We start from the raw sequence: 27,766 nt of genomic DNA on the forward strand, positions 1-27,766 counted from the left end.
ATTTAAATAACATAAAATAAGAAATTGTCTAAAAAAAAAGTAACAAATTTTTAAGTTACTAATTTTGACATTTGACCCAAAATGATACATATTTTCGGGTCGAAAATTTAACAGGATGACAGGTCTTGGATCGGGTGGCAACGTTTCACACCAGCAGCAGTGTACATACATACATACATACACATACGTATATATGACGTGGCTATTGAAACGAATTCAATTCTAGTAAAGCATTTGACCGGCTTGGACGTAAAATTCAGCAGGCGGTTGTTTAGACAGTATTTATAAAATAATAATTTCGATTTAAATCAAGTTACAAAAATACAATCTAAGAAAATGTGGCGCTCAGTAGCTGCAGTGCTTTTATTTGGCTTTGTTGCAATTGCAACCGGCGCCGAGCATGATGTGTTGGAACTCGGTGACGATAATTTTGTGTCCACTTTGAAGCAGCATGAAACAACATTGGTTATGTTCTATGCACCCTGGTGAGTTATCGGGGTGGGGGTGGGGAGTGGGCGTGGCATGGGATTCGGTTAGCGTGCAATTGCAATTGGCATTTAGCAATTGATTTTGCCCTGTCATTGTTGCGAATTAATTCAAATCAAAAGTACACGTCAGCGTGTGAAGAGAAAAAAGCCGTGTCAGGATTAACGTGTGTCAGTGTCGGCCATTTTAGTATATAGTATATATATATGTAAATAAGTGAGTACAATTGTAAGCTTTTGCTTGGGTATGTGTGTGTATGTCAGTGTGTGGGGGGCTGATAGTAAAAAAAAGCTGTAAACTTGTCTGGTCTGCTCAACAGCAATGAACTTGCCCTGTGTATGTATGTATGCGTATTTTATATGTGTGTGGCAAAGAGTTAAGCTATTTAAAGTATCTTGCCGGCCGGCAACTCTCTCTCTCTATCTCAAATTTCATAGCTATTTCTTGTCTAATAGAAAATTAGAAGGAAGTCTTATCAGCTGCAACATAAGCACTAAACAAGCTATTTAATTGAGTCGCATTTCGGTTAGTGCGATAAGGCGAACAATAATTGATAAGGACCGAACTAGAAACTCATTTCTCAAACATTTTTGGGAAAGTTGTTAGCATTTTGATAAACAAGCACAATTACTTATAGTTTTAGAATTTTGTGACGTGTCTTTAATTTTTTCTCTTTATTTTTTTTTAGGTGTGGACACTGCAAGCGCTTGAAGCCGGAATATGCCAAGGCAGCTGAGCTGGTCAAGGATGACGAACCACCAATCAAATTGGCCAAGGTAGGCTTAAATGCGTTAGTAACCAATAAAACTTTATTAACTTAATCTGCTTGATCTTACACAGGTTGACTGTACCGAGGCTGGCAAGGAGACGTGCAGCAAATTCGCGGTTAATGGTTATCCCACGCTGAAGATCTTCCGACAGGATGAGGTGTCGCAGGATTACAATGGACCACGCGAGGCTAATGGCATTGCCAAGTACATGCGTGCTCAGGTGGGACCCGCTTCCAGGCAGGTGCGCAGCGTTGAGGAACTGGCCAAGTTCCTGGACACCAAGGACACCACAATCTTTGGCTACTTCAGCGATATTGACTCGAAATTGGCCAAGACCTTCATGAAGTTTGCTGACAAGAATCGCGAGAAATATCGTTTTGGACACAGTGATGATAAGGATGTGCTGAAGCAACAGGACGAAACGTAAGCAAGATTCAAGCATATTCAACATTTATCATTCCATATCTATATATATTTTTCAAGTTAATAAATAGTTTGTTATATCTGTTATATCACTCCATTTCCCTTTCCATCATCTCCATCATTTGCTGTTATATTTCTAAAATGAGATATCATATCATATCTAGATCTAGTAACACAATCTAAATATCTATTTATTTGGCTTTCAAGCTAATAAATAATTTGTTTTATCTGTTATTTCACTCCATTTCCCTTTCCATCATCTCCATCATTTGCTGTTATATTTCTTAAGTGAGATATATGCTTCATCATATCATTTCTAGATCTTGTGACATAACTTTTAATTACACTTGATATGTCTTCTCATATCTTCCACACAGCGATAAGATTGTTCTCATCCGCGCTCCACATTTGAGCAATAAATTCGAGGCCTCCACAATTAAGTTTGAGGGTAGCTCCGAATCTGATCTTACCACCTTTATCAAGGACAATTAGTAAGTTACTTTTGTGACATATTTCAAATTTAAACGGTTAGCTAACCATTCGCTTTGTAGTCATGGCTTGGTTGGACATCGTACACAGGACACATCCCGCGACTTCCAGAATCCCTTGATTACCGCCTACTATTCCGTCGATTATCAGAAGAATCCCAAGGGCACCAACTACTGGCGTAATCGTGTGCTCAAGGTGGCCAAGGAGTTTGTTGGCCAGCTGAACTTTGCCATCAGCTCCAAGGATGATTTCCAGCATGAGTTGAACGAGTTCGGTTATGATTTTGTCGGTGACAAGCCAGTGATTTTGGCCCGCGATGCCAAGAATCTGAAATATGCACTGAAGGAGGAGTTCTCCGTTGACAGTCTGAATGACTTTGCTGAGAAATTGCTGGCCAACGAATTGGAGCCCTACATCAAGAGCGAACCGGTGCCCGAATCCAATGATGCACCTGTTAAGGTGGCTGTGGCCAAGAACTTTGACGAGGTTGTCATCAATAACGGCAAAGATACGCTGGTCGAATTCTATGCCCCATGGTGTGGTCACTGCAAGAAGCTGACTCCCATCTACGACGAGCTGGCCGAGAAGCTGCTGAACGAAGATGTGGCCATTGTGAAAATGGATGCCACCGCCAATGATGTGCCACCAGAGTTCAATGTGCGCGGCTTCCCCACGCTCTTCTGGCTGCCCAAGGATTCAAAGAACAAGCCCGTCAGCTACAATGGTGGTCGCGAGCTCGATGATTTCATCAAGTACATTGCCAAGGAGGCGACCACAGAACTGAAGGGCTATGACCGCAGTGCCAAGCCCAAGAAAACCGAGCTGTAAGCCAACTGCCAACTGCAGCTGCGTACATTTAAATTAGCTTGTAACTAACTAGCATTTCCATATTTTTGTAAAATCGAATGCATTCTCAGAACATGAAACAAATGTAAAACAAACAAAAACAAACAAACAAAAAACTTGTATTAAATTATTTAATAGTGTGATTTCTTGAAATTCAATTAATGCTGTCAATAAACATAAACATAATTCTCTTCTTATCTGATTAGCATATCATTTCTAAAGTTTGTCATAGACTCCTCAATTGATTCTTATACCAGTCTGGTATGAATGAATGCTGGTTACGATCCTCGGCAACTCGGTAGTTGATAGTTCCGTTCTTTGCGTCGTAGTCAAACATATAAACGAGATCAGGACAATCCACAGTCGCCATTAACTTCCTGATGGTGTCCAGGAAACGTGCTAAGAAAGTGGCACACCAGTTGGCAGACCAATCGTTCCTCTAGATATTCAAGATTCTAAAGATTATTAACATGCAGCATTTGAAGATCGGTGATCACTTACACAGTCCTCATAGAGCTCACGAACCGTTTTAGTCTTAATGCGTTGCACAATTCCCTCACTATTATAATAGGCAAAGTAAATGTTCTGGATGCCAACCAAGAAGGTCTGAGCCCACAACTTGAGACCCTCAGTGAGATTGTATTCAGCCCATTCCTTACGGTTCATTGAGCCCGAACGCAACTGAAGATCAACAAACTCCCTAGGATGGAAAGGAGGAAACATTAAACCAAAAATTAATGCAAGTTTAAAGATATTACGTTGTATTTGTGTTTGGACAGCGATTGGCCAACACTGGAGCATCGAACAAAAGTCTCATGCCATTGATAGCCATGGAAAACACTCCATAGAATTGACCACATTCATTTGTTTGCTGATCCACTTCGATCTGTCCCACATTGAGAGCTATAGGATAAAGTATAGTCAATTAGATGTATGTAAGATACAGCTATGGACACAATTAATAAAAATCAAATTTTATAAAATAAATTAATTTTCGACAGATTGTTCCTATGGCAGCTATATGATATAGGAAACCGATCTGAACCAAATTTGGTCAGGATATATAACACCAACTTAAATGCATATTCTATCAGTTTTGTTAAAATATCTCAAAAAACAAAATAAATTTCATACTAAAGCTTGATTTTTGACTGAGCGTCTCTATGGCAGCTATATGATATAGTGGTTCGATTTAAACCAAATTTGGTCAGGATGTATAGTACCAACCCAAATGTAAAATGTGTAATGTGAAATGTGTAATAGTAATATTAAAGATAATAATAATAAGCAAAAAATCTAAATAGACTGTTGCTATTTAGCTGTCCCTGGCTGTATGTATTTGTATTTGTATAGTTACGCCTTGATTCCAAAAAGTGCTGTCGCAGCTTCTTCATCCACATGGCTTTCTTTAGTTGCCCATGATCGAAAAGTGGAACTCCGAAAGCTTCGTTTTGTAGCTGACACATGTATATAGTATTACGATACTTGCTTACGGCCAGTGTCCAGTTGTTATTATAATCGTACGGAGCGCATATAATCAGCTCCAATACTTTTCGACTGCAGACAAACTCGTGTTCTAAGTGCGCGCGTATTTTCTCACTCGAGTGTCGCAAAAAGAAAAACATGTTGTCCAAGTAAATTGAACTTGTACAGAAATCTTTAGCATCATCCTGAGACTGATGCGCGTCTTCTGGCGCGTTCAACGAGATAGGGCACATGAATGGCGACCGTTGATTTATGTAACGCTTTTGGGAACTCGAATTCTCGAAATCCCCTTCAGGGGACAAACTGTATTCCCCCACAAGAGCAGGTAGTTTAACATCGGGAAAAGACAACACGTCACTCGAAGGTTTGCGTACTGTGATATCTAAAATCTTTTTATGGGAATACATCATCTTATATATAACGTTTTCCTTTTAATTGAAAAATATGCTGGTTTTTTTTAAATGGCGCGCGAAGCACAGTTATTTGCGCAATTCTTCTTCTACACTAGCCATTCGCCCCGAAAATGTAATCAAACTGTTGCGTGTGCAATTGAATGTGTATTTATTTTTGGTAATGAATTCTGAATCAGTATTAATTAGTCGCGTGAGGCCACACTGAAAATTTAAATGTAGGTTAATGCACATTTTAAAATGCAATTACTTTGCAATAAATTAACAATTTGATGAAAATTTAAAATCCGAAATTAGATAAAATTAAGGATAACATTTTATTAAAGGTTTGACCTTCGACATCCCAAGGGGAGAGAAGTTACATATCGACAAAATTATAAAAAAAAATCTGCAAAAATTTGAAAAATTCAATCTTTAATATTAAAAATAATCCAAAAAGTTAAATTTTCTTAGTAGCAACTGTTTTTGCAGTTTGATTTAAATGGTACATGTTGCCAGATCGGTAAATTTTGGTAAAACAGTGCTTACACTCCAAAACTAGCTATAATATAGCTAAGTTGACAACAGTGATTGCATTGCACGTGTGTTTAAAAACTTCGCATTGTTTTTAAGTAACAGTGCGTTAAAATATAATTTTAATGCACAAAAAGACAACACAATGGACGTAAATATCAACAAGCTGCGACGCAGTGCGCAAAAATTATTGAATCTTACTGCCAGTGAGCCACAGGAGGATGTGTTTGTCTTAAACTTGCACAAGTTTTTGAAGAAGAAGGTGAGCACATTTTTAACGGATTGTTCAGTAATTGTAACATTTGTGACTATTAATTAAAGCGATACGTGGAACAAGATGTGGAGCGACTGTTCGGCAGTCTTAGCCAGCAGTTAACGGTGCCTGGCTACACCGTGCCCATATCCGTGAGTTTCGAGGAGCAATTGTTGTTGCTGCTTACCATGTCATTAAGGTGCGATGTTTCCGAGCATGTTCAGCAGTATAAATTGGAGTGTATGGCTGTGGCCAAGTTGTTGCATCTGTCAGTCGATGCCAAAAGGTGAGTCCTTATTTTAAGTGCTGGAATATATGTAGCTAATCCCTTATTATTGCCAATAAGGTTTGCCAAGAGCTACTTTCGCCACAAGCCAGCACCTTTCGAGGAACCAGCAAGTAAGAATCCGTCTAAGAAGGCGAGAAAGGCACAAACCAATGGCTCTGTAGACCTTAAGGAAAACGAATCACATTTGGAAATCGTTCAATGTTGCTACCAGTTATTGAAGAGTGATGCCTCCTATTACCGGGAACTGTGGGACTGGTCACAGTTCCTAAACAACTATGCCCATAAAGAATTTAAGTGTCAGCTGACGCGTCTTTATTGCAATCACATTATGGCCATGCTGACCGATATGACCGCCACACAGCTTCACCAGCTGAACTCTCAGCTACCTTCTCAGGTGCAGCTGAAATTTGAGGAGCAGCAGAGACTTCCCACGTCCACAAAGTGCGAAGATTTGCCCGAGCTGCCGGAACAACAGTTGACAATCAAACTGGAGAAGGCCAATCAATCAGTAACCAATATCGAAGGTGTTCTCCTGCCCATATTCAACAAGGACAATAAGGATTTCTATGACGAATCCGATGGATGTTATGATCGCATTGTGAAAGTGGACTCCACCATTGTCAATCTGAGAAGTATTGCATTAGGCGTGTCCGCCGCAAAACCCATTTGTTTGTCCGGACCCGTTGGCTGCGGCAAGACCACACTGATTGAGTACCTGGCACGTAAAACAGGACGTATTTGTCCGAAACCCAAGGAGATTGACACACGAAACAAAGCTAAAGAAGATGATGAACTACTTAAACCAAAAAAGAAACCGAAATCAGCGAAAAATGCTGGGGAAAAACGTAAAATTGCTGAATTACCGATGGAAGATCTAATGGTATTGGAGGATGCGGACGCACTTGCGCAGAGAAATGGATTTCTACGCATACAGTTGGGTGATCAGACGGATAGTAAAATGCTATTGGGTCAATATCGTTGCACAGATGTGCCCGGCGAGTTTGTTTGGTTGCCCGGTGTGCTAACCCAGGTAAGTTAATTGGATGATTGTATAGTCACTACTTAAATATACATATTTGCAACAGGCTGTCATGCATGGCTATTGGCTATTATTGGAGGATCTGGACGCAGCTACACAGGACACATATACGATATTGAGCAGTCTATTGGAGCGGAATTCTTTGAGTGTGCCAGGATTTCGGGATTGTGTTAAGATAGAACCAGGATTTCAGCTGTTTGTAACAGTGCGGTAAGTGAACTAACAAATCAATTAATTAAAAACATAATGTAATTATTTAAATCATTTGAAACAGCACCAACAAATCGTCGAGCAATTCGAGTCAGAAATCTCTGTACTCTCTGCTAGAGAAATATCTGTATACCATCAATATATTGCCACTGTCCCGTAATGAACTGTGCAAAGTGGTGAGCACCAACTATTCCAAACTGGCAACTGTCGCCAATCGCATTGTGGACGTCTTCCTGACCTTCTCCAGCGGTGCTCACACCTCAGCTGATAATCTACGCCAGCAGGAGAGCAATGACAAGGCAGACACCACGGAAAACTATGTGGCACTGCCATTTGAGCAGGTGACACTCGGCTCAATGCCCAACTCGGGTCGTCTGGTGTCCACACGCGATCTCGTCAAGCTGTGTCAGCGTGCCAATTCGCAGTTTTCCGTAACCAGCGCGGAATGCGCTTACTTTGTCTTCCAAAATGCCGTCGATGTCTTCTGTTCGTATCTGCCGCAGAGCAAGGAGAAGACTGCGTTGATCACAAACATTGGCGCCAAGCTGGGCATCATCCGTTCAAGATGCGAGCACTTTGCCAATGACTACAAGCCCGATGTGGAGTTTGGCAAGGAACATTTTAAAGTTGGACGTGCAACGCTGCCAGCAAAGTTGCCGGAAGAGGAGGAGTTGATCCAAAATCAAAGCGCCACAAAGCGACAGAAGCTGACGATGCAGTTAAAGAAGTCAATGCCCAAGCCAGCAGCACAGCGTGCAACCTTCTCCTTTACACGCCTGGCCAGCTGCATTCTGGAGCGGATTGCCGTCTGTGTGAGTCACTCGGAGCCAGTGCTTTTGGTGGGTGAAACAGGAGTGGGCAAAACCTCATCGGTGCAGTATCTGGCCGAGAGAACAGAGCACAAACTGGTGGCCATTAATATGAACAATCAGTCGGATGTTTCTGATCTGGTGGGTGGCTTCAAACCCGTGGAACTCAACTATGTTTTGGCTCCATTGCGTTACGAGTTCGAGCATCTGTTTAGTGAAACTTTCAATCCGGAAAAGAATCAACAGTTTCTGTTAATCTTTGCCACACATTTCAATAATGGTCGCCACAGCGTCATCATACGCACCATGCTCAATGTGTGCAATGGCATGTTCAGCAAAGTGGAGCACAAGCATAATCCTCTGCTGCCACGCTGGCAGACGCTGCGGGAGAAGCTGCAACGATTGCAAACGCAGCTGGACAAGAGCATTAATATATCGTTTGCCTTTATACCCGGCTCCCTGGTCAATAGCATCAGCAACGGGGATTGGGTGCTGCTGGACGAGATCAATTTGGCATCGGCTGAGACGCTGGAGTGCCTGTCCACCATATTGGAGCCGGAGGGATCTGTGGTGTTGCTGGAACGTGGTGACTTTATGCCCGTGAAGCGTCATCCAGATTTTCGCATATTTGCCTGCATGAATCCCAATACGGATATTGGTAAAAAGGATTTGCCCGTCGGCATACGCAATCGATTCACCGAATTCTTTGTGGACGAGCTGACCACGGATGCGGACTTGAGTCTGCTGGTCGGCGATTATCTGGCCAATACGGGCATACAGCGTAAATCCGTGCACAGCATTGTCCAGCTCTACAAATCCCTGCGGCGTCTCTCCGAGCTGCAGCTGAACGATGGACTCGGCAATCGTCCGGTTTATTCGCTGCGTACGCTCTGCCGTAGTTTGAGGATTTGTGCCCGGAACTTGTGTGGTTCCATTGAGCGTAATCTTTACGAGAGTTTCTGTTTGAGTTTCCTCACGCAACTGGATCCGGAATCGCATCAGCTGGTCTTGTTGCTCATACGGGATGCCCTGCTGAAGAATGCCAAGGCAGTGCTGAATCAATCCTTGCCGCAGCTCGGCGAGAATTACCTGCAATTTGAGGGCTACTGGATACAGCAGGGCAATCTGGAGCAGCAGTCCTGCGATCACTACATCCTCACGACCAGCGTTAGGAAGAATCTACAGGATCTGGCACGTATCATTTCCATTGGCAAGCTGCCCATTTTACTCCAAGGCCCCACAAGTGCCGGCAAGACCAGTCTGATTGATTATGTGGCCCGGCGGAGTGGCAATCGTTGTCTGCGCATCAACAATCACGAGCACACGGATCTGCAGGAGTATATCGGCACGTATGCGGCCGATGTGACCGGCAAATTGAGCTTCCGCGAGGGCGTCTTGGTGCAGGCCATGCGTCATGGCTACTGGATCATCTTGGATGAACTGAATTTGGCCTCCACGGATATTCTCGAGGCACTCAATCGTGTGCTGGACGACAATCGGGAGCTGTACATTGCGGAGACCCAAACACTGGTCAAGGCACATCCCAATTTCATGCTGTTTGCGACACAGAATCCGCCGGGACTTTATGGCGGCAGAAAGACCTTGTCACGTGCCTTCAAGAATCGCTTCATTGAGCTGCACTTTGCCGACATTCCACGCACGGAGCTGGAGACTATATTGGAGCAGCGTTGTCTGATACCCGCCTCCTATGCCCGCAAGATGGTACAGTGCATGACCCAGCTGCAGCAGCATCGCAAGAATACCTCCAAGCAAGTGTTCACCCTGCGAGATCTGTTTCGTTGGGGCAATCGCTATACACTGGCGGACAAGGCACTGCAGCAGGATTCGAAGTACGATTGGAATCAGCATCTGATCGAGGAGGGTTACCTGGTGCTCTCCGCCAAGGTGCGCACACCGGAGGAACTGCATCTCATTGAGCAGACACTGTATGGCAATTTCAAGAAACGCATCGATCTGGAGCTGCTCTTTGATATCCACACCAAGCGTGAGAGTTCCGCCGTCAGTCGTAAGATTCTGGATGCCATACGCAACTTTAAGCAGCGCGGGGACATCGTTTGGACCCGTAACATGACACGGATGGCCGTGCTAACCGCCAAGGCGTTGCAGTTCGATGAACCCGTGCTCCTGGTGGGTCCAACTGGTTGTGGCAAGACCACAGTTTGTCAGCTGCTCGCCAGCATTGCCAGTGTACGGCTCCGCATCCTCAACTGTCACATGCACACGGAAGGAGCTGATTTTCTGGGTGGACTACGTCCATGTCGTAGCCAGGAGAATCAAACGCAGAAACTCTTTGAATGGGCGGATGGACCGCTTATCTATGCCATGCAGGAGGGTTCCTACTTCATGGCCGATGAAATCTCACTGGCTGAGGATTCGGTGCTGGAGCGGCTCAATTGCATACTGGAACCAGAGCGTAGTGTACTCCTAGCGGAAAAGGGCGGCGTTGTGGAGGAGGATATGGAATCCGATAGCTTAAACAGGGACTTTGTGGTGCAGGCCAAGGCAGGCTTTCAGTTCCTGGCCACCATGAATCCCGGTGGAGACTTTGGCAAGAAGGAATTGTCGCCAGCGCTAAGGAATCGCTTCACGGAGGTCTGGTGTGTGCCATCGGATAATAAGTCGGATCTTATTGAGATTGCCTACAACTGCATGCAGCGTGGTGTCCGCGATTCCAGTGCCTTGAGGGATACCCACAAAATAGCCGAGTATTTGGTGGAAATTGTGCTCTTCATACGCGACTCCAATGAGAAGTTCAAGTTCTCGGTGCGTGACATTCTGGCCTGGGCCAATTACATGGTCAGCAATGCCAAGCTCACATTTGCCGAGCAGGCCATCTTTGGACTGGAGACCATCTTTCTGGATGCCTTGGAAATGCTGCCACACGAATCGTTAACCCAAATTGAAGCTCTTAAGTCCACAATAATCGACTATGCCATCAGAAAAGCAGCCGAGATACTCAACGAACGCTTTGAGCTGTCGGATGTCAGCCAAAAACGTGGCCAACAGGTGGAACTGGATGAGCGCAGCTTTGGCATTTGTCCTTTCTACATAGCGGTCAATCCAGAACGCTTGACGCCGGCCAATGCGGATTTCCTCTTCGATGCGCCGACCACCAAACAGAATCTATTCCGTCTGCTGTCCGCCTTGTCGCTGCAGAAACCCGTGCTCCTCGAGGGACCACCGGGTGTGGGCAAGACCTCGATTGTGGAGAGCATTGCCCATGCCATTGGCTATCAAATAGTGCGCATCAATTTGTGCGAACACACGGATCTGGCGGATCTCTTTGGCACCGATCTGCCCGCTGAGGATAATCTCCTGGAGCGTGTGGAGGCGCAAAGTCATTTGGGCAGCTTTGTGTGGCGCGATGGTCCCTTATTGGCTGCCCTGAAGGCGCCAAACACTTGGATACTGCTGGATGAACTGAATCTGGCACCACAATCGGTGCTCGAGGGTCTCAATGCCGTGCTGGATCATCGTGGCGAGGTCTATATTCCGGAACTCAATAAGAGCTTCCAGTTGACAGACTCCACGCGTATTTTTGCCTGCCAGAATCCGTTGAAACAAGGCGGTGGACGCAAAGGATTGCCTCAGTCCTTCCTCAATCGTTTCAACAAGGTTTATTTGCGCAAACTGAGCACCGAGGATCTGCTCCATGTGGTGAATGTCAAGTACGCCGATTACTTTGAGCAGCTACGCCAACATTTCAGTTCCTTATTGCCAGCTGAGCAGGGTAATCTCTTTGAGATTTACACTGGTCAATCGTCAGCGGGAGTTGGAGACACCTTAAGCTTCGATTTGGCTGCACGCTTGGTGCGTTTCTCGGAGCAACTGGATCGTGGTGTGGCCAGCATGGAGTTTGGCTACAAGGGTGGTCCTTATGAGTTCAATTTGCGTGATATTCTGCGCTGGTGTGATCTGCTCCACAATCCAGAAACTGGCTACCTAATGCTGCCAGGAGCAGCTGATTTCCAAGTCGCCTTCAAGGACTTTCTGCTGACGCTCTACGAGCGCATGCAGCTCGTCTACTATCAAAGGATGCGTTGCGATCAGGACAAGTTGTACATTAGGAACGCCTTTGCCAGTGTCTTCAATTGCAATGCTGATCTTTTGAATGCCATTGCCGAGGATGTGGCTCTCTATTGGACAGCCGATAAGATCTATCTGAATGATGTGGTGCTGCAGCGGGAACAGGTTGCTCTCGGCGCGGCTCAACGGCAGGAGCAGGCACCTCTGCTGTTGTCCACGCAGCGACAGCTGCTCAAGCAAATTGTGGAAACGGTGCACATGGAGAAGCCACTGTTGCTCTGTGGCGCCACAGACAGTGGCAAGACCAAGCTGATTGATGCCCTCTGTGTGCTGTCAAATCGTGTCTGCAACTCGGACAACATTGACGACTCCATCACAGGCAGTTTTCAACAGGTAATGAGCGTTATCTGTTTCTTTTTTTTTAAAGCTAAACTTTTCTGTTGTCTCTTCAGATTGATCTCAATCGTCATCTGGAGGAAATCTATAAAAATGTGCAGGCCTTGGTCTTTGGCGTGGTTCAGCAAGCTTTTCTACAGCAAATGGCATCAACGTTTGCTCAGCAACTCTGGAGCACTTGGAGCAAGTATAATCACTTGGTTCAATTAACGACAGGTGAGTTTCTGTTGTATAAAAATAAGGATCACTAAACTATTAAGTATGTGGTTACAAAATAAAAATTAAGCAAACAAAATTGGTTGAAATCTATCTATTTTTTTTAAGATTCTTTGTCCTGCTTAATGACTGAGCATTGCACAGTCCAAGCCATAAGACCTACAAGGCTGAAATTTTTACACAACATAGCTAAGACAATTTTAATGTGCATTAAAACGGCGTTTTGCGAAATTCGAATTGCAAAGTGGTCAAAGTTGACACTTTAAGAAAATTTCTTAGTATGCAAAATGTTGTTAATTTTAGAGCTATCTTAAATAAACTTACAGATTGGACAAAAATCAAGTTTTGATATGAAAAAATCTTTTGTTTATTGAGTCTTACGCATCCAGACCGTAAATGGTTCATATCCGTATGTTATATCATATATATATAGGAACAATTACTCGAATATTTAATAAAGAGCTCAGTTAGATTTTCTTAGTAGTTCTTTGTCTTTATTTTTGTATTTCCAACATTATATTTCCGATTATATGTATCCGATTCCGTTGCCCTTGTTAATATACCATTTTTATTTGTAGATTCCCACAGCGTTGCCGAGGAGCTGCAGTTGTTTGAGAAGCGTCTGTCTGCTTTGGAAGCTATCATCACCAAGTTGTGGGAGACACCAGAGAAGTGTCGCGTCGCTCTGTTCCAGCAGCTGCCAGAAAACAAATCAAAGCTCTCCCTGCTGCAGGCATACATCAAATCAGCGGATTCCCTCAACACTGGCGGCTCCTTTGAGTGGGTTGATTCGCGCATTGTGACATCGTTGAAGTGCGGTCAATACATATTGCTGGAGCATGTGAATCTCTGCTCTTCGGCGGTGCTCGATCGTCTGAATCCCGTGTTTGAGCCCAATGGCTGTCTGTTAATTGCAGAGAAGGGCATCAGTGCCCAGGATTGTGCCGAAGTGGTGCGTAAATCGCCCAATTTCCGAGCCTTTCTCACTGTGGATCCCAAGAATGGGGAACTCTCACGTGCCATGCGCAATCGTTGTGTGGAGCTGTCGTTGTCGGTGTCCAAGGATGCCTACAGCATGGACGACATGCGTGCCATTGTCCATGGCCAGGGAGTGCGTCAGATTGGGGCCATCAACTGCATGTTGGCCATTCATCGCAATGTCTGCCAACTGACCGAGTTTAATGCCTATACCATATCGCATCTAACGCAGTTTGCGTTCCTCAGCGCCGCCTACAAGCACATTGGATACCAGTTGAAGCGAGCCATCTATGTGGCTGCCATGGAGGTTTATGTGTACTCCGCCAACATGGATTTAATGGGCTTCGGATTGTCCTACTATCAGAACAAGCTGCGTGAAGTTGTGCTTGCCCAAACAGACGTTTACGTGCAGCAGGCAGATGCACTGCAGCAGGAGGATTATCTGAGTGATGTTATACTCTGCACTGATGATCTGAATACCTTGACGCTCATCAAACTGCAGGCGGCGGCCTTAAAGCTGCTGCTCCAGTCGCCAACTGTTGAGCAGCTGCCTCAGGAGCAATTGACTTGGTTGTTTCAGTCCATGGAATCACTTCAACTGAGTCAACTGAATGTCCAGCAACTGAGTCGTTACCTCATCTGCATGCTGTACGAGGTGTGCGCCTTTGGGGATCTTCAAATGAGGCATCTCTATCTGCAACAATTGCTTATCCATCAGCCAGAACTGCAGCAATTGTCGGCGAGTTTGTTTGATTGCTTGCGTCAGCAAGGACAAAGATTCCAGTTGACTTTAGTGGATTTACCCTGGCATAGAAGACTCTTTCCACGTCTGCGGGACTATGCAACGACTGCCCAGCCAGAAGATGCTACAGCTGACAGTGCCTTGGCACTCAGTGCCTCCTTGTGGGCGCAACTGCTGCTCGAGAAGATTCCCCGAAGAGCTGTGATCAAACTGCAGCAGCTGGATGCCCTGCAATACTCCCAGGCATTGCTGGCCAAGAAGATAACTGAGAAATATAGCAACGACTTTCTAATCCATCTCTCCACATTCCTCGATGGCCTCCAGGAATCACTGCAACATCATTTGAGCTCTGCCAAATTCCAACTCTTGCAATATGCCAAATTTCTGACCAAATTCAATTGGTTTAATCGTCTGCTGGCCACATCGCAGCAGAAACTGTTGCAGAACAACGAGTTGCATGCACCATTGATGCACAAACTGGTGCTGCACTTCAAGTGGCTGGAGAAGCACTTACTGGCTGCCATCCTGGAGGCCTGGCCCAACTTCCTCCACATCCATCAAGGTCTACGTGCCAGCTTGGAACAGCTGAGCAACTACGTGCAGCAGACAAAGCGTCCTTTCAACGCGTCCAGCAAGATTTATGCCAAACAATTTACACAGTTCCAACCCTATTATCTGGAACAACAGGTGAGTCAATGGGAACTTTATTATTGCAGAATAATAAGTAAATATAAAAACCCGGGAATAACACCGTAAACTTACCGTAGCTAGGTTAAAGAGTTGACCAACTTCCAGCTGACATAACTTGAACAAAACTGAATCGATTTTCAAGCGGAATGTCATTTTGATCATGATTTGACCTCAAAATTGATTATGCATTTAAATTTTTATCATCTAGAAAATTTGATATATTTTCGATCCTAAGCCATCTATCATCCAATTTTCCATACTTACCCCTTGACATTTTTTCAAAAACTTTGACCTCTCACAACTTCATCAAAAATTAACCGATTATCAAGCGGAATGTCGTTTTGATCATGATTTGGCCTCTTTATTTATTCTGCATTTAAATTTTTATCATCTAGAAAATTTGATATTTTTTCGATCCTAAGCCATTTTCCATACCTACCCCTTGACAATTTTTCTAAAAACTTTGACCTCTCATAACTTCATCAAAAATTAACTGATTTTCCAGCGGAATGTCATTTTGATCAGGGTTTGGCCTCTTAATTTATTCTGCATTTAAATTTTTGTCATCTAGAAAATTTGATATTTTTTCGATCCTAAGACATTTATCATCCAATTTTCCATACTTACCCCTTGACAATTTTTCAAAAACTTTGACCTCTCATAATTTCATCAAAAATTAACCTACATTGGCATCGGTTTGATTTGTTGATAAAAACTAATCCTCTTTTAAATTTGTCTTACAGATTGTGCTGTTTGAGAAGACCGAGCAGCTGCAGCAGCTGCTGAATGTGGTTCCCCAGTATGGTGACATGGACAGCAAGTTGTGGTTGCACAAGTGGCAGGCACTGCAATCGGATGAGGCAAACAAGTGGCGAGCATTCCAGCGAACTCACACCGAGAGCCTGCAGCTTAAGCAATTTGAACTAAGTGCTGGCATGTCTGAGAGTGAACTGAAGACATCACTTGTTAGACTGCAAGCGGAGCTAAAGGAAAGGCAGGAAAAGGAGAAACCCGGCTTGGATGTGGACTTAGATCTGACAGAGCTCAGGCTGCAGTTGGCAGGTGGCAAGCTGGAGCAGAACGATGAGCATCAGCTGGATGTGGATGAGAGTCAGTTCAAGATCTATCAACTATTGTTGCCGGCACTGCGGGATTACTTCATGAATCGCGTGCTGAGCAGATCGCTCAACGGAGATTTCGCTGAGCAACTGAATCCGGACTACAGTGAGCAACTAATCACATTGAATGCCCAACTCTGGAGATGTCTGAACACGCTAAACAGTTCGACGCATGCCAAGATCAGGTCGGCACACAAAGAACTCCAGCAGGTGAATGACTTGGAGGAGTTGCTGGAGCAGCTCAATGGCAGCAGCTGCTACAAAGCATTGCGCAGCTATGAACGTCAATATCTGAATGCTCTGCAGTGTTATCAGCTCGAGAATCTGTCCACTCGCATTGATTGCGCACAGACGCCGTCGGAGCTGGAGCTGTCCAGTCGTTATAGCTATCAGGGACCGCCTTTGGCCAATGCGCTGCTCTCGCTGCTTTGCCAGTCAAATGGACAACTGTTGTCGGTGCCACTCAGTGAGCTGCAGCCCTGGCGTCAGTCCCTGAGACAGATACGTCAGCTGCTCTGGCAGAATGCGCAGCTGGTGAGCAGAAGACACAGTCCCGAAGTCAACAATGGACAGCTGGCGCAACGGAACGCCAGACAATTGCTGCAAGAATTGGCATATGTCTTAAAGCTGTCGCCACAAGCGGATGCAGGCTTCCAGAGCTGCATTGCGGACTTGCAACAGACGCTGCAGCAGTTGCAGCTGCACAATGAACAGGAGCAATCAATGACAACAGCTTTCAATGCTGCACTGGCCAGCACTTTAATTGGCGCCCTGGAGTTGTGTGTGTTGACACATGCGCCCCTAATTGATCCCGTCGAGAAGAATCGCCTAAAAAATCTCTACATAACCGAGGATATTAACTGCTTAAATCATTTAACTACAGCCTATGATTTCATGAAGATCAGCATGAAGTATCAGCATTTTGGCCAACAAATCTATGTGCAGCTGCAGCAGCAACTGTTGCTGGCGCATCAGCAACAGCAGCAACTCAATCAGCAGCTGGCACTGCGTCCGGAGCAATGTCTTTATGCCTCTTTGGTGCAGGATCTGACACACTTTCTGAAATCCAATTGTGACTGTGCAGCGCTGCACAAGATCATCACAGCTATTAGGGAGAATTGGTTGCACTTTGTGGGTGACCAGTTGGCCAATGGAGCGCAGCTGAAGAGTGGCGCCGAGTTGCTGCAGAAGCTGGAACTTTGGCTGGCAAATGCTCAGCGTTTTGTGCATCATACGCTGGCCAGGTATGCGGCATACTATCAGGACTTTGTGCAGCCCATCAAATGCGCTGTCAATCAGCTGCGTTTTGGACTGGAGCAACTGAAGGTGCTCTTCACCCGTCTCCTCGCAGCGGGCAGTGCCATTGAGGTCCAGAGATTGCAGCAGACCATCAGTCAGATGGTGCAGTTTCCCTCGCAACGTCCGTTGGCCATTCGAAATAGCCATGTGTATGGTTTGTTGGCCAAGTTACCACATTCGGAGCATGCATACTTCCGGCTGCTTAAGGCGAAGCTTAGCGAGCTGCGCAACTTCATCACAATTGCGGCGACCATTGATGAAACCATCTTTGCTGCTTATGATGATGCCTTGGGCATCTGCAATCAAACCTGGCAGCTGGAGGAGAAGCGTCGCTGTGATCAACGTGCCGAGGAGGAGAGTCTCTACAAGACGAAAACACTTGGCGGCGTCGAGGATGATGAGCTGCTGGAACTAAAAGAGATTGAGCAGAACTTTCCCACACATCTGGACGAGGACTTTGCCGAGTTTGTGAATGAACCCAGCTTGGAGCAGGTACTCAAGCTGGACAAGAAGGCGCACACAAAGGCCAAGCTGGCGGAGATTGTCAGCGAGCAGGATTACGTCTTTCTGGCACGCAATTTCATCGAGGTGATGAGCCGTCATACGCCAGTTAGCTACAAGGAGCTGGAGCAGCTGGAGAGGAGCAGTGAACTGCAGCTGATTGCACCATATCAGGCGCGTCTTGAGGTCTTTGTGCAGCTGCATGGACACTACAAGACGGCGCTGGGTGCGCAGCTGGACGACAGCGTCTACAATGGCCTGACCTTTGCCCTGGCGCTGCAGCAGCGTCAGCTGAAGGATCTGGAGCTGGAGGACAGCCAGACGAGTAGTCGCAACTATGACTACTACAAGGACTCGAACATAGCGGAGATCGGTGACTGCCTGAATGTCATGGAGCGCATTGAGCAGCGTGTGCTGGAGCAACTGGAACTGTATCCGGAGCACGCGGGATTGGCGGACATCAAGCTGGTCATTGGCCGTATACGCAAATTGCCGGCAAATGCCAGTGTCGGACGCTTCAACACGGGATTCCAGCTGCTGCGCCAGAAGCTGGCACTGTGGAACGAGCTGGCGCACAAGAACAACAATCTGGTCAGCGAGGAGATCGAGGTCGCGGAGTTTGTGCAGCGTTGGACCAAACTGGAGCTGCAACACTGGCGCAACTGCCTCAACCAGACGGCACAGCAGGTGGAATTGCAGGCATATCGCTATTGGTTCTTCATCTACAATCTGTTGCAAGCTGGCGCAGATTTACCCGACTTGATTCGCACACTGCGTCAGTTTGTGGAGGCCTCCTGCTTTGGGGATTTCCATGTGCGACTCCAGCTGCTGCATGGCTTCGAGATGTATCTGCACAACATGGAGCGCGCTGGCAAGCAAATGAATCTACAACTGCAACCGCTAATTGCCGCCTTGCACAATCTGCAATTGTACTTCGCGCAGTTCTCCAACGAGGTGACGGATACCGTGAAGACTCGTCGTGCTCCCATTGAGAAGAAGCTGCGGGAATTTGTCAAGATCCAGAGCTACAACAAGGATCTCAGCTACTTTAGCATGCGCAACAATGTGGCCAGTGTGCATCGCAATCTGAACAAGTTCCTCAAGGAGTATCGCCTGCTGCTGGAGCAGAAGATCAGCGAGGTCTTCCAGCCCAAAGATGCCACAGTCAAGGACTACAGCATGAATAAGCACCAGAAAAAGCAGACTATTCCACTGGACAGTCAGCACTTTGTGGCCAGCGAGCAGCTGCATCACAAATACCAGGCACAGGTTGTGCATCTGGCCGAGAATGCGCCCATCCTGCAGCGTCTGGGCAAGCACTTTGCCACCGCCCGCAACATTGTGCGGGAGACGCTATCGCATACGGATTATGCTGCATTGATTGCGGAACTGGATGAGCTGGTGGATGTGCAGCTGGAGCGATGTGAGCAGCTGCGTAATCTAAACGTGGATCGCAGCAAGGAGCGACCACAGCAGAAGCTCCAGGCCAAGCAGATCTTGCAACAGAAGCGCAAGGCCTTAACCGATCTCTTCAAGGTCCTGGCGCGTCTGGGTCTCAGCTACAAGACGGGACTCATGGAGCTCTCGCTGCGCACTGAATTCGAGAACTTCCAGCTGCCGCCATTCAGCATCAAAGCCATGCTGCCATCTCTGCATCCCAGTTGGCGGCAACTCAACCAGCAGCTGGATCTCTACTACATGAAGAGCGTCTTCAAGTTGAAGCTGCTGCAGAACATCATGTTGACGCCGCTGTCGGAGCTGGGACCACCGAATATTGAGCGGATCAAGGGCTTCGCTGTGGACATGTTTCTGCTCGTCCAGCAGCAGCGGGAGCAGCTGTCCAGTTGCACCCGGGAGTTGCATGAGCTGCGCCAGGCATTGGAGCAACTGCGTCAGGTGGCGGATGTTGTGATGCCAGAGCAGGCGAAGATCGAGCAACTCTGCTTCTCCCGCAATGCGGATGCCTGTGTCCAGCTGAAGCACAATCTCTGCCAGATTCAATACGTGCTCCGGCAGTGGCAGTTGCTGCTCCACTGTGCTCCTGGGCAGGAGAACAGCGAGAACAGTGTCTTGCTCTCCCGTCAACCGCTGCGTCTGGCGGAGCTGCTGGAGCTCTGTGGCCTAATCCTGCGAAGCAGTCAAGTGCTGCTGCAGCAGCTGGAGCGCACGAATCTGGAGTTCCTGGACAGCAACAAGCTGCAACAATACCAGCTTAGTTATGAGAAGATTATAGGAAACATCAAACAGGCCTTGTCCCAGCTGGAGAATGGACATGAGGAGCACTTGCCGCTGGCACAGCCGCTCTTGACACTGCTGACCACGTTGGATGCCACCTCAGCATTGGCAACTGCTGCTGCTCCCAATGTGGAGTCCATTGAGCTAACCAATGTGGATGCAGAGCTGGCAAATATTGCACATGCCGTGCTCTTGGCGCTGCAGAAGATTTACAAGGAGCATGGCAAGCTGCCGGCCAAGCAAACTGAGCAGGAGCAGCAAGTCAACGAGCTGAGGGAACAGCATCTAAAGCAGCATCTGACAGGTCAACTGGACGCGGATTGGCAACTCCTGGGCATGCCACGCACTCTGGGCAAGCTCTCCAATGTGCTGTTAGTTCTAAAACATGCCGATCCCAGCGAGCAGAAGTTGCTCTGCCTGCGTCGAGCGGTGGCCTTGTTGCCTGTGCTGGAGCAGTATCAATTGCTGGCCGATTACATGCTGCTCCAACAGCTGGGCACCCACAGGATCTCGGCCAAGATGCTGTCCATTATGCTGACCGCATTCGTGGAGATTGGCAGCAAGGGCTTCTGTGTGCCGCCGGATCTGATGCAGGACGAGGAGGGACAGTCCAAGCAGGATTCAAAGAATGGCGAGGGCTTTGGCCTAGAAGATGGCACCGGTGAGAATGATGCGTCCGATAAGATTGAGTCTGAGGATCAGCTGGACGATGCCAAGCGGCCGGAGGATCGCAAGGATGAGGATGACAAGGAGGAGCCCGACTGCAAGGAGGAAAAGGGCATTGAGATGAGCGACGATTTCGATGCCAAAATGCAGGATGTGGACAAGCCAGAGGAAGATGACAGTGGCGAATCCGAAGAGGAGGACGAGCTCAACAAGCAAATGGGCGAAACGGAAGATGGCGCCGAGAAGCTGGATGAGCAGATTTGGGGCGATGACGAGGAAAAGCAGCCGGAGGAAGAGGAGCCCGATATGAATGAAGAGGATCAGGGCAAGGGCACCAAGGATGAGAAGGATGAGCATAACGATCTGGACACCAAGAACGAGGCTGCCAAAGAGGAGGGCAACGATGAGCATGAGAAGGATGGCCTGGATGCGACAAATGAGCCAAGTGGCGAGGATAAGCGCAAGGAGCAGGCCAAGGACATTGACGACATGAAGGAGCCCGAACTCGATGAGGAGCAAACCAATGCCATGCACAATGAACTGGAAGAGCCACCAGAGCCCGAGGAAATGGATTTGGGCGATATGAACAACGTGGACGAGGGTCATGACAACGAAGCCGATGAAGCAAATGATGAGAATCCATTTGACATCGATGCCATGAAGGAGAACATGCAGATGGCCGAGGAGCCAGAGGAGGAAGCCGCCGATGAAGAACCCAAGGAGGATCAGCCCGAACCCGATGATGACAGCGACTCTGATGCCGAGGAGACAGGCACTGAAAAGGACACAACTCAGAATGGCAAAGATGATGCCGAAGACGAAGAAGCTGCCGCAGAAGAGGAGAAAGAAAACACGGAGCCAGAGACCCAAACACGTGGCGAACTCGACAAGGACGAGGAAGAGCAGAAAGAGGAGACACCGCCAGAGGAAGAGGCACGTGAAGAGAAGCCAGAACAGCACACACAATCAAAGGACAAGTCCAGCAAGGAAGAGAATGTGCAATCTGTGCCCGATACCGAACAAAACAGCTCGGCGGATCAGGTGCAGCAGCAACAGGATGAGGATGTCAAGCAGGACCAGAAGATGGATGAGCAGGAGACGGGCGAAGAAAAGGATGGCGTTGGACAGGCCGAAAATGATGTAATTCCTTAGATCCTTAATTCTAAATTCTAGCCAGGCATTTAACTCTTTATTTCGGAATTTATAGACAAATGATGGCGGCCATCAAGGCGTTGCGGAGACCAAGGAAACCGTTTCGCAGGAGGAACGAAAGAATGAAAAGCAGACACAGGAGAAGCGTAAACAAGGACGCACCAATGAGGAACGCACGCTAGGTAACTACCTTGATATATTCCCCTTTTTATACCCTGAGCCCATTAAAATTGGACAAAAAAGGGTGCGTCTGTCTGTCCGTATGTCTGTCTGTCCGTCTGTCTGTCCGTCTGTCTGTCTTTCTGTCTGTCCGTCTGTTTGAACGCGTCGATCTCAGAGACTATAAGAGCCAGAGACTTCAAACTTGGTAAGTAGGTTCTGGATACCATACGCAGATCAAGTTTTGTTTTTTTTTTTTGGATCGGACCACTATATCATATAGCTGCCATAGGAAAAAGAGGTCGCAAATGAAGTATTTGTATAAAAAACTTCTTGATTTTTTGAGATATCTCGACCAATCTGACGCAATATACATCTGGGCTGGTATTATACATCTTGACCAAATTTGACTCAAATCGAATCACTATATCATATAGCTACCATAGAGACGCTCAGCCGAATATGAAGTTTTAGTATGAAAAAGTTTTTTGTTTTTTGAGATATTTTAACCAAACGGATGAAATATGCATTAAGGTACTTGGGCACAGGGCATCCTACTGTCGAGCGTGCTCGACTGTAGTCGAACACTTGTTTTACTACAGATCTCTAATATCACTCTCTTTCTATTATAAAGGTGAAGCGGAGCAAAACAAACTAAAGCAGCTGAAAACAATTGATCAACTAAAGGAGTCCAAGCAGAATGAAAGCGAGCAACAGGACCAAGCGGAACAGGACGCGGAAGCCGAGGAATATCAGCATGTAAAGGAGCCAAAGAACAGCGATAAAACCACTTTGGACAATGCCACCGAAGAGCAATCCAAGCAAATTAAACACCAAGAGGATGAGGAGCAAAAGGATGAGGAGAATGCAGATGCCGAAAATGCTGATGAACTAATGGATACGGAGGAGCCAACAGTAAACCCAGAAGATGACGCACAACTAGAACAACTAAGCTCTGAAAAAACGGACCAAAAGTCAGAGAAACCCTCAAAAACAGAACAGTCCAAGGAACGTCTGGAAACGCCGCTCGAGCAAATGGAAGTCGAAGGCGAAGTGGTTCCCACTATGACAGTGCCACGTAGTGCTGAAACCACTGCACACAGCAAGTAAGTAAATTCAGCAGCCAAAGTTAAGTATTTATTAAAAATCTTTATCCTTATCAATCACAGCACTGAGCTACTGCTGGATAAGAGCACACATGCACAGGATTTGAGCACAGCGGAGCAAATTGAGCTGCGTCAAATGTATCAACAGCAGTTGACCAACGCAAATGTGGTAAGTTGCATCCGATAAACCAGTTAATCTTATCACTAATCTTTTAATCCTTTCTCAGACGCTGCCACAGCACGAGGATTATGAGAGTTGGTCGAGCATATCGAATCGCATGACACAAAATGCTCGAGAGCTGTGCGAGCAGCTGCGTCTCATCTTGGAGCCCACGAAGTGTACACGTCTCAAGGGCGACTATCGCACTGGACGTCGCATCAACATGAAGAAGATCATACCATATATAGCATCGCAGTTCCGCAAGGACAAGATCTGGTTGCGTCGCACAAAGCCGGCACAGCGTGACTATAAGATTACCATTGCCATCGATGATTCCAAGTCGATGCATCATAACAATTCCAAGACACTGACCCTGGAGGCCATCTCCTTGGTGTCTCAGGCTCTGACTCTGCTTGAAAGTGGTCGTCTGAGCATTGTGTCATTCGGAGAAGCGCCAAAAATAATCCTGAATCATACGGAACAGTTTGATGGACCACGTTTGGTTAGCGCACTGAATTTTGCACAGGATAAAACTAAAATTGCCGGTCTGCTCGACTTTATACGCACCGTGAACATCGAGGAGAGCGGACTCGGTGGTGATAATGGTTTATTCGAGAATCTGCTGCTGGTCTTGAGCGATGGACGTAATATATTCAGCGAGGGAAATCAGAAGGTGAAAAATGCCATCAAATTGGCACGTTTACAGCGAATTTTCATCGTTTACATTATCATTGATAATCCCGATAATAAGGTATGCAAACTTAATTTATATGAAAGCGAATTCATTTCTAATTGTCAACTATATTTCAGAATTCAATTCTTGATATACAACATGTGGAAGTGAATGCGGATGGTTCGGTTAAAATAAACTCCTATTTGGACAATTTTCCGTTTCCATATTATGTGATTGTACGGGATTTGAATCAACTACCGCTTGTCCTCAGTGAAGCCATGAGGCAATGGTTTGAATTAGTTAATAGTGAATTGTAGTTTTAGTTTTTTATACATATTATTTTAAGATGTAAATGCAATTTTATAATTCCTAACACACACTTGAAGAATTAAGAATATAGTTTTTTTGTTCGAAAATTTGTGACTTTATTTTGTTACGACTCATAATTTGAAATGTTTCACTGAAACCTTTGCATAATGTACAAATACGTATATAGTTGACTTATTTACAATTGATCGTATATAATAAAAGCTTTTTAATGGATTCTACTGCTAGTGCAGTACAACTTGCAGTTCAAAGGGGTATTCCCTTGAGTTAAGAGCCTGTCTAAAGAGCTGTGAATGCTGCCAGGACACACCATTACTTAGTTTGGCCACAATCTGGAATTCATTTGCGTCTTCAATGGAGTTGCTGCCATTACTAGTTTCGATTTGCACATCAACTTTGCCCTCGCCAAAGGTTCTCGTATCGAATATAAGATTGTAGGATTTAACTTTAAGCTTTGATTTACTAAAATCAAATTTCCAAGTGATTTCAGCGCTGTCCGTATCCTCTGTAAAGTGTGTTAATAATTCAATATATATAGATAGCATGTAAGCTGTGTTTGTAGCTACCCAATCTTGCCAAATATGTTACTTTCCAGTCGTGTTCCACTTTGCGAAATATGTTCTTCGAGGCAAACTGCGCACTCTGCCAAGTCTTATAGGTTTCGAGTATATTCAAGCGATCGCCATCTAAAAAAAGGAAAGTGATCGCTCGTCAGTATTGATTAGATAAGACACATTTGTTATTGTGGCGCATTAAACCTTTGGTATATCGCTCATACGTATCGCTGGCGCAGCTGTAGCGCAAATTAAATTGACGCCGTTCAAGTTCACTGTCGCTTGGGGTAAACACAAAAATCTGCAATTAAATAATGTACAAATCGTCTGATCATTTGGACCATAACAATTAGTATTTGATGTCTCACATTGGTGAATGTGTGCTCGCCACGCGACTGTCGCCACGACAAACTGCCGGAGCTCCTGCCCTTCAGCTCGTTTTCCGTTGGCGTGCTGCGTAGTTTAAAGATTGTACAAAAAAATTCAGTTTAAAAAACTAGTCGGAAAGGCTATAGTCGAGATTCCGACCATAGATTACCCGTTACTTATTTCAATGTATATTAAAGAACTCTTTAGAAATTATTATCTAATAAAAACTACTGCATACATTTGGGTGCTTGTATTGCCTGAATTATAATTAACTTTGGTCAGCTATTACTGCCGTTCTACTTGCGCGATCTTGCTGCGATTATGTGGGATAATAGATAATATTAATAAATAACGTAAATTACCATAAAAAACGTATTATCTAAAAAACTGTGGGTGTGGTGGTTTTTCGCGATTTCAATTTGAAAAAAAATTGATTTATAAAAGTCTGTGTGCCAAATTTGTTTACTCTATCTCTTATAGACTCTGAGATCCTTTTGTTCATGCGGACGGACAGACGGACAACCGGACATGGCTATATTGACTCGGCTGTTGATGCTGATCAAGAATATATGTATATACTTAATAGGGTCGGAGTTGCCTCCTTCTCCCTGTTACATACACAATATACCCTTTTACTTATTCTTTAAGTAACGGGTATTACAATGAGTAAGTGCCTACCGCTCCAGGGTCATTGAGATGACCTCAAACATGTTTCGCTGACTTAGGAATTTTTTGCGCTCGCCACTCACAAATTGTTGTCGCTTTGCTCGAATCGCATTCAATGTATCGATGAGCTCCATTTCAGAGCAGAGTTTGCGTATTAGCAAGATTTGGCGATGGTTATTGGTATAGCGCCAGGTGACGTCCTGTACATCATCCCGGGAATAGGCAAATATGTAGTCAATGTTGCGCTTCCAGCCATGCTGATACATCAGCGGCACGTCCACCACATTGTCGGAGGGATCGACATGCAGCCAACGATTTTGCGTCTCGGAATACACCTCAGTCCACACATGATCAAAGTGCGAGTGCACCAGACGTGCATCGTAATCCAAACATCGGCATAGGAATGTAAAACAGTTGGCAAATTCACCGCAACGACCTTTGCGTGACACCAATAGCTGGGAAATGTCATTGTAACGATAGAATTTGGTCTCTTGGCCACAGCACAGAGTCACCTCGACGCGCACATCACCTTCGGTTTGGGTGCGACGCAGTTTTCCGTCTTCACTGCCGCACACCTTGCACGGTATCTTATTGACCCACTTGAAGAATTCGGTTTTGAACCAATTGACCAATTCAACTAGCAACAAATCGCGTATACAAGGTTCCTTCTCTTGGAACTCGCCCCTGGCAATGGCTTCCTGCATTGCTAGGAGCGTCTCGGTGGCATTAGACGTTAGTGCATCCACGGGTATGAGGCTTAAGCCGCTGGCTAGCAGTGCCTTATCCTCATACTGCATAACCGCATCGCTGTACAGTTCCAGGGATTGCAGAAACCGATTTGAAGTGCGCTGTGAGTGCAGTTTGTTGTTGTTCATATTAAATATTGAAACTGGAAAGGAATAGACTTACCAGGACACGTGGAAAGCTAATGCGTTGTCGGTAGGGCACTGAAGGCTTAATAAACAAAGGCGTTGCACAGGCAGGCGCCATTTCCGCGGGTTTTGCGTGTGCATTAATTGGACCTAAACAAAGAAATACGAATGAATTTCAAAATATATACTATATATATAAAAATACCAGTTTTACTTACTCATTGAGCCGCTAAGCCACGCCTCCCGCCGCTTTCTCAGTGCGTCCCTATACTGTTGAATGTGTTGCAGGGACACCTCACTGGACAATGTGAATGCATTGGAGCTTGGCGTGCGTTTAAAGCCAATGGCAGACAGCAGTGACTCAATTCCCGGCAGACACAACAGCTTCTCTTTAATCGCTTTGTTCTCCAGGCGAATAGTGCGAAACTTGTGATTGTTTGGCTGGCTCAGCACATTCTCCAGTAGCACTAACAATATGCGCACCGCTTCCAGATACTGTTGCTGCTGTTGTTCTGTGGATGTTGTAGATCGTGGCTCGATTAACTCTACATACTCTAAATTAATGTCAACCATGTTGATAAATGAACAGAGTTTATCCAAAATATGAAGGAATGCCGCAATCGGGTGGGTGGTGACTTGGGTGGGCAGGACTAGAGATGAGCAATGTTAGTCACAATATATATCGATAGCGTATGTTATTTACTAATTATGTATTTTTGTTAAACAAATAATTGCACAAATTTAAAAAAGAATTATTATAAACAAACAGCGGTTTTGTTCGGTGGCTTGAGAGCAGCTGTTTACTCTAGTGTTGGCAG

General features: G+C 45.7%; 4 protein-coding genes across 4 annotated transcripts; 2 read left to right on the plus strand and 2 right to left on the minus strand.

Moving 5' to 3' along the window:
• Positions 1-221: 221 nt before the first annotated feature.
• Positions 222-3,157, plus strand: LOC117784194 (protein disulfide-isomerase A3). The gene is made up of 5 exons (XM_034621859.1): positions 222-485; positions 1,175-1,262; positions 1,327-1,679; positions 2,057-2,170; positions 2,231-3,157. The coding sequence occupies exons 1-5, from the start codon at positions 337-339 to the stop codon at positions 2,994-2,996; spliced, it is 1,470 nt and encodes a 489-aa protein (XP_034477750.1). The 5' UTR covers positions 222-336; the 3' UTR covers positions 2,997-3,157.
• On the minus strand, positions 3,141-4,856 carry LOC117784195 (protein cutoff). The gene is made up of 4 exons (XM_034621860.1): positions 4,372-4,856; positions 3,773-3,917; positions 3,516-3,714; positions 3,141-3,453 (listed from the first exon to the last, which is right to left on the minus strand). The coding sequence occupies exons 1-4, from the start codon at positions 4,730-4,732 to the stop codon at positions 3,241-3,243; spliced, it is 918 nt and encodes a 305-aa protein (XP_034477751.1). The 5' UTR covers positions 4,733-4,856; the 3' UTR covers positions 3,141-3,240.
• A 625-nt stretch (positions 4,857-5,481) lies between these two features.
• Positions 5,482-24,576, plus strand: LOC117785636 (midasin). The gene is made up of 13 exons (XM_034623743.1): positions 5,482-5,684; positions 5,744-5,961; positions 6,022-6,994; positions 7,050-7,213; positions 7,278-12,462; positions 12,522-12,681; positions 13,260-15,088; positions 15,835-22,050; positions 22,118-22,244; positions 22,856-23,327; positions 23,391-23,496; positions 23,555-24,238; positions 24,298-24,576. The coding sequence occupies exons 1-13, from the start codon at positions 5,568-5,570 to the stop codon at positions 24,475-24,477; spliced, it is 16,431 nt and encodes a 5,476-aa protein (XP_034479634.1). The 5' UTR covers positions 5,482-5,567; the 3' UTR covers positions 24,478-24,576.
• Positions 24,561-27,750, minus strand: LOC117785637 (peptide-N(4)-(N-acetyl-beta-glucosaminyl)asparagine amidase). The gene is made up of 7 exons (XM_034623744.1): positions 27,167-27,750; positions 26,986-27,098; positions 26,089-26,924; positions 25,410-25,494; positions 25,246-25,342; positions 25,054-25,173; positions 24,561-24,992 (listed from the first exon to the last, which is right to left on the minus strand). Exons 1-7 carry the CDS (start codon positions 27,519-27,521, stop codon positions 24,712-24,714), a joined length of 1,887 nt encoding a protein of 628 aa, XP_034479635.1. The 5' UTR covers positions 27,522-27,750; the 3' UTR covers positions 24,561-24,711.
• Between the last annotated feature and the right edge of the window lie 16 nt (positions 27,751-27,766).

The sequence above is a fragment of the Drosophila innubila genome, assembly GCF_004354385.1.
Source record: "Drosophila innubila isolate TH190305 chromosome 2R unlocalized genomic scaffold, UK_Dinn_1.0 1_C_2R, whole genome shotgun sequence".
NCBI classification, from domain to species: Eukaryota; Metazoa; Arthropoda; class Insecta; order Diptera; family Drosophilidae; genus Drosophila; species Drosophila innubila.

What these genes read in the sequence shown, in the direction of transcription:
- LOC117785636 (XM_034623743.1), top strand. Translation starts at nt 5,568, where the DNA reads ATGGACGTAAATATCAACAAGCTGCGACGCAGTGCGCAAAAATTATTG. An exon ending in CAGCTGTTTGTAACAGTGCG is followed by an intron (nt 7,214 to 7,277) that starts GTAAGTGAACTA and finishes CATTTGAAACAG; the next exon opens with CACCAACAAATCGTCGAGCA. An exon ending in TCACAGGCAGTTTTCAACAG is followed by an intron (nt 12,463 to 12,521) that starts GTAATGAGCGTT and finishes TTGTCTCTTCAG; the next exon opens with ATTGATCTCAATCGTCATCT.
- LOC117784195 (XM_034621860.1), bottom strand. Translation starts at nt 4,732, where the DNA reads ATGTGCCCTATCTCGTTGAACGCGCCAGAAGACGCGCATCAGTCTCAG. An exon ending in GCACTTTTTGGAATCAAGGC is followed by an intron (nt 3,918 to 4,371) that starts GTAACTATACAA and finishes TTTATCCTATAG; the next exon opens with CTCTCAATGTGGGACAGATC. An exon ending in GTGAGCTCTATGAGGACTGT is followed by an intron (nt 3,454 to 3,515) that starts GTAAGTGATCAC and finishes TTGAATATCTAG; the next exon opens with AGGAACGATTGGTCTGCCAA.
- LOC117785637 (XM_034623744.1), bottom strand. Translation starts at nt 27,521, where the DNA reads ATGGTTGACATTAATTTAGAGTATGTAGAGTTAATCGAGCCACGATCT. An exon ending in GTGGCTTAGCGGCTCAATGA is followed by an intron (nt 27,099 to 27,166) that starts GTAAGTAAAACT and finishes TTCTTTGTTTAG; the next exon opens with GTCCAATTAATGCACACGCA. An exon ending in TTAGCTTTCCACGTGTCCTG is followed by an intron (nt 26,925 to 26,985) that starts GTAAGTCTATTC and finishes CTGCACTCACAG; the next exon opens with CGCACTTCAAATCGGTTTCT.
- LOC117784194 (XM_034621859.1), top strand. Translation starts at nt 337, where the DNA reads ATGTGGCGCTCAGTAGCTGCAGTGCTTTTATTTGGCTTTGTTGCAATT. An exon ending in CACCAATCAAATTGGCCAAG is followed by an intron (nt 1,263 to 1,326) that starts GTAGGCTTAAAT and finishes GATCTTACACAG; the next exon opens with GTTGACTGTACCGAGGCTGG. An exon ending in CTGAAGCAACAGGACGAAAC is followed by an intron (nt 1,680 to 2,056) that starts GTAAGCAAGATT and finishes TCTTCCACACAG; the next exon opens with CGATAAGATTGTTCTCATCC.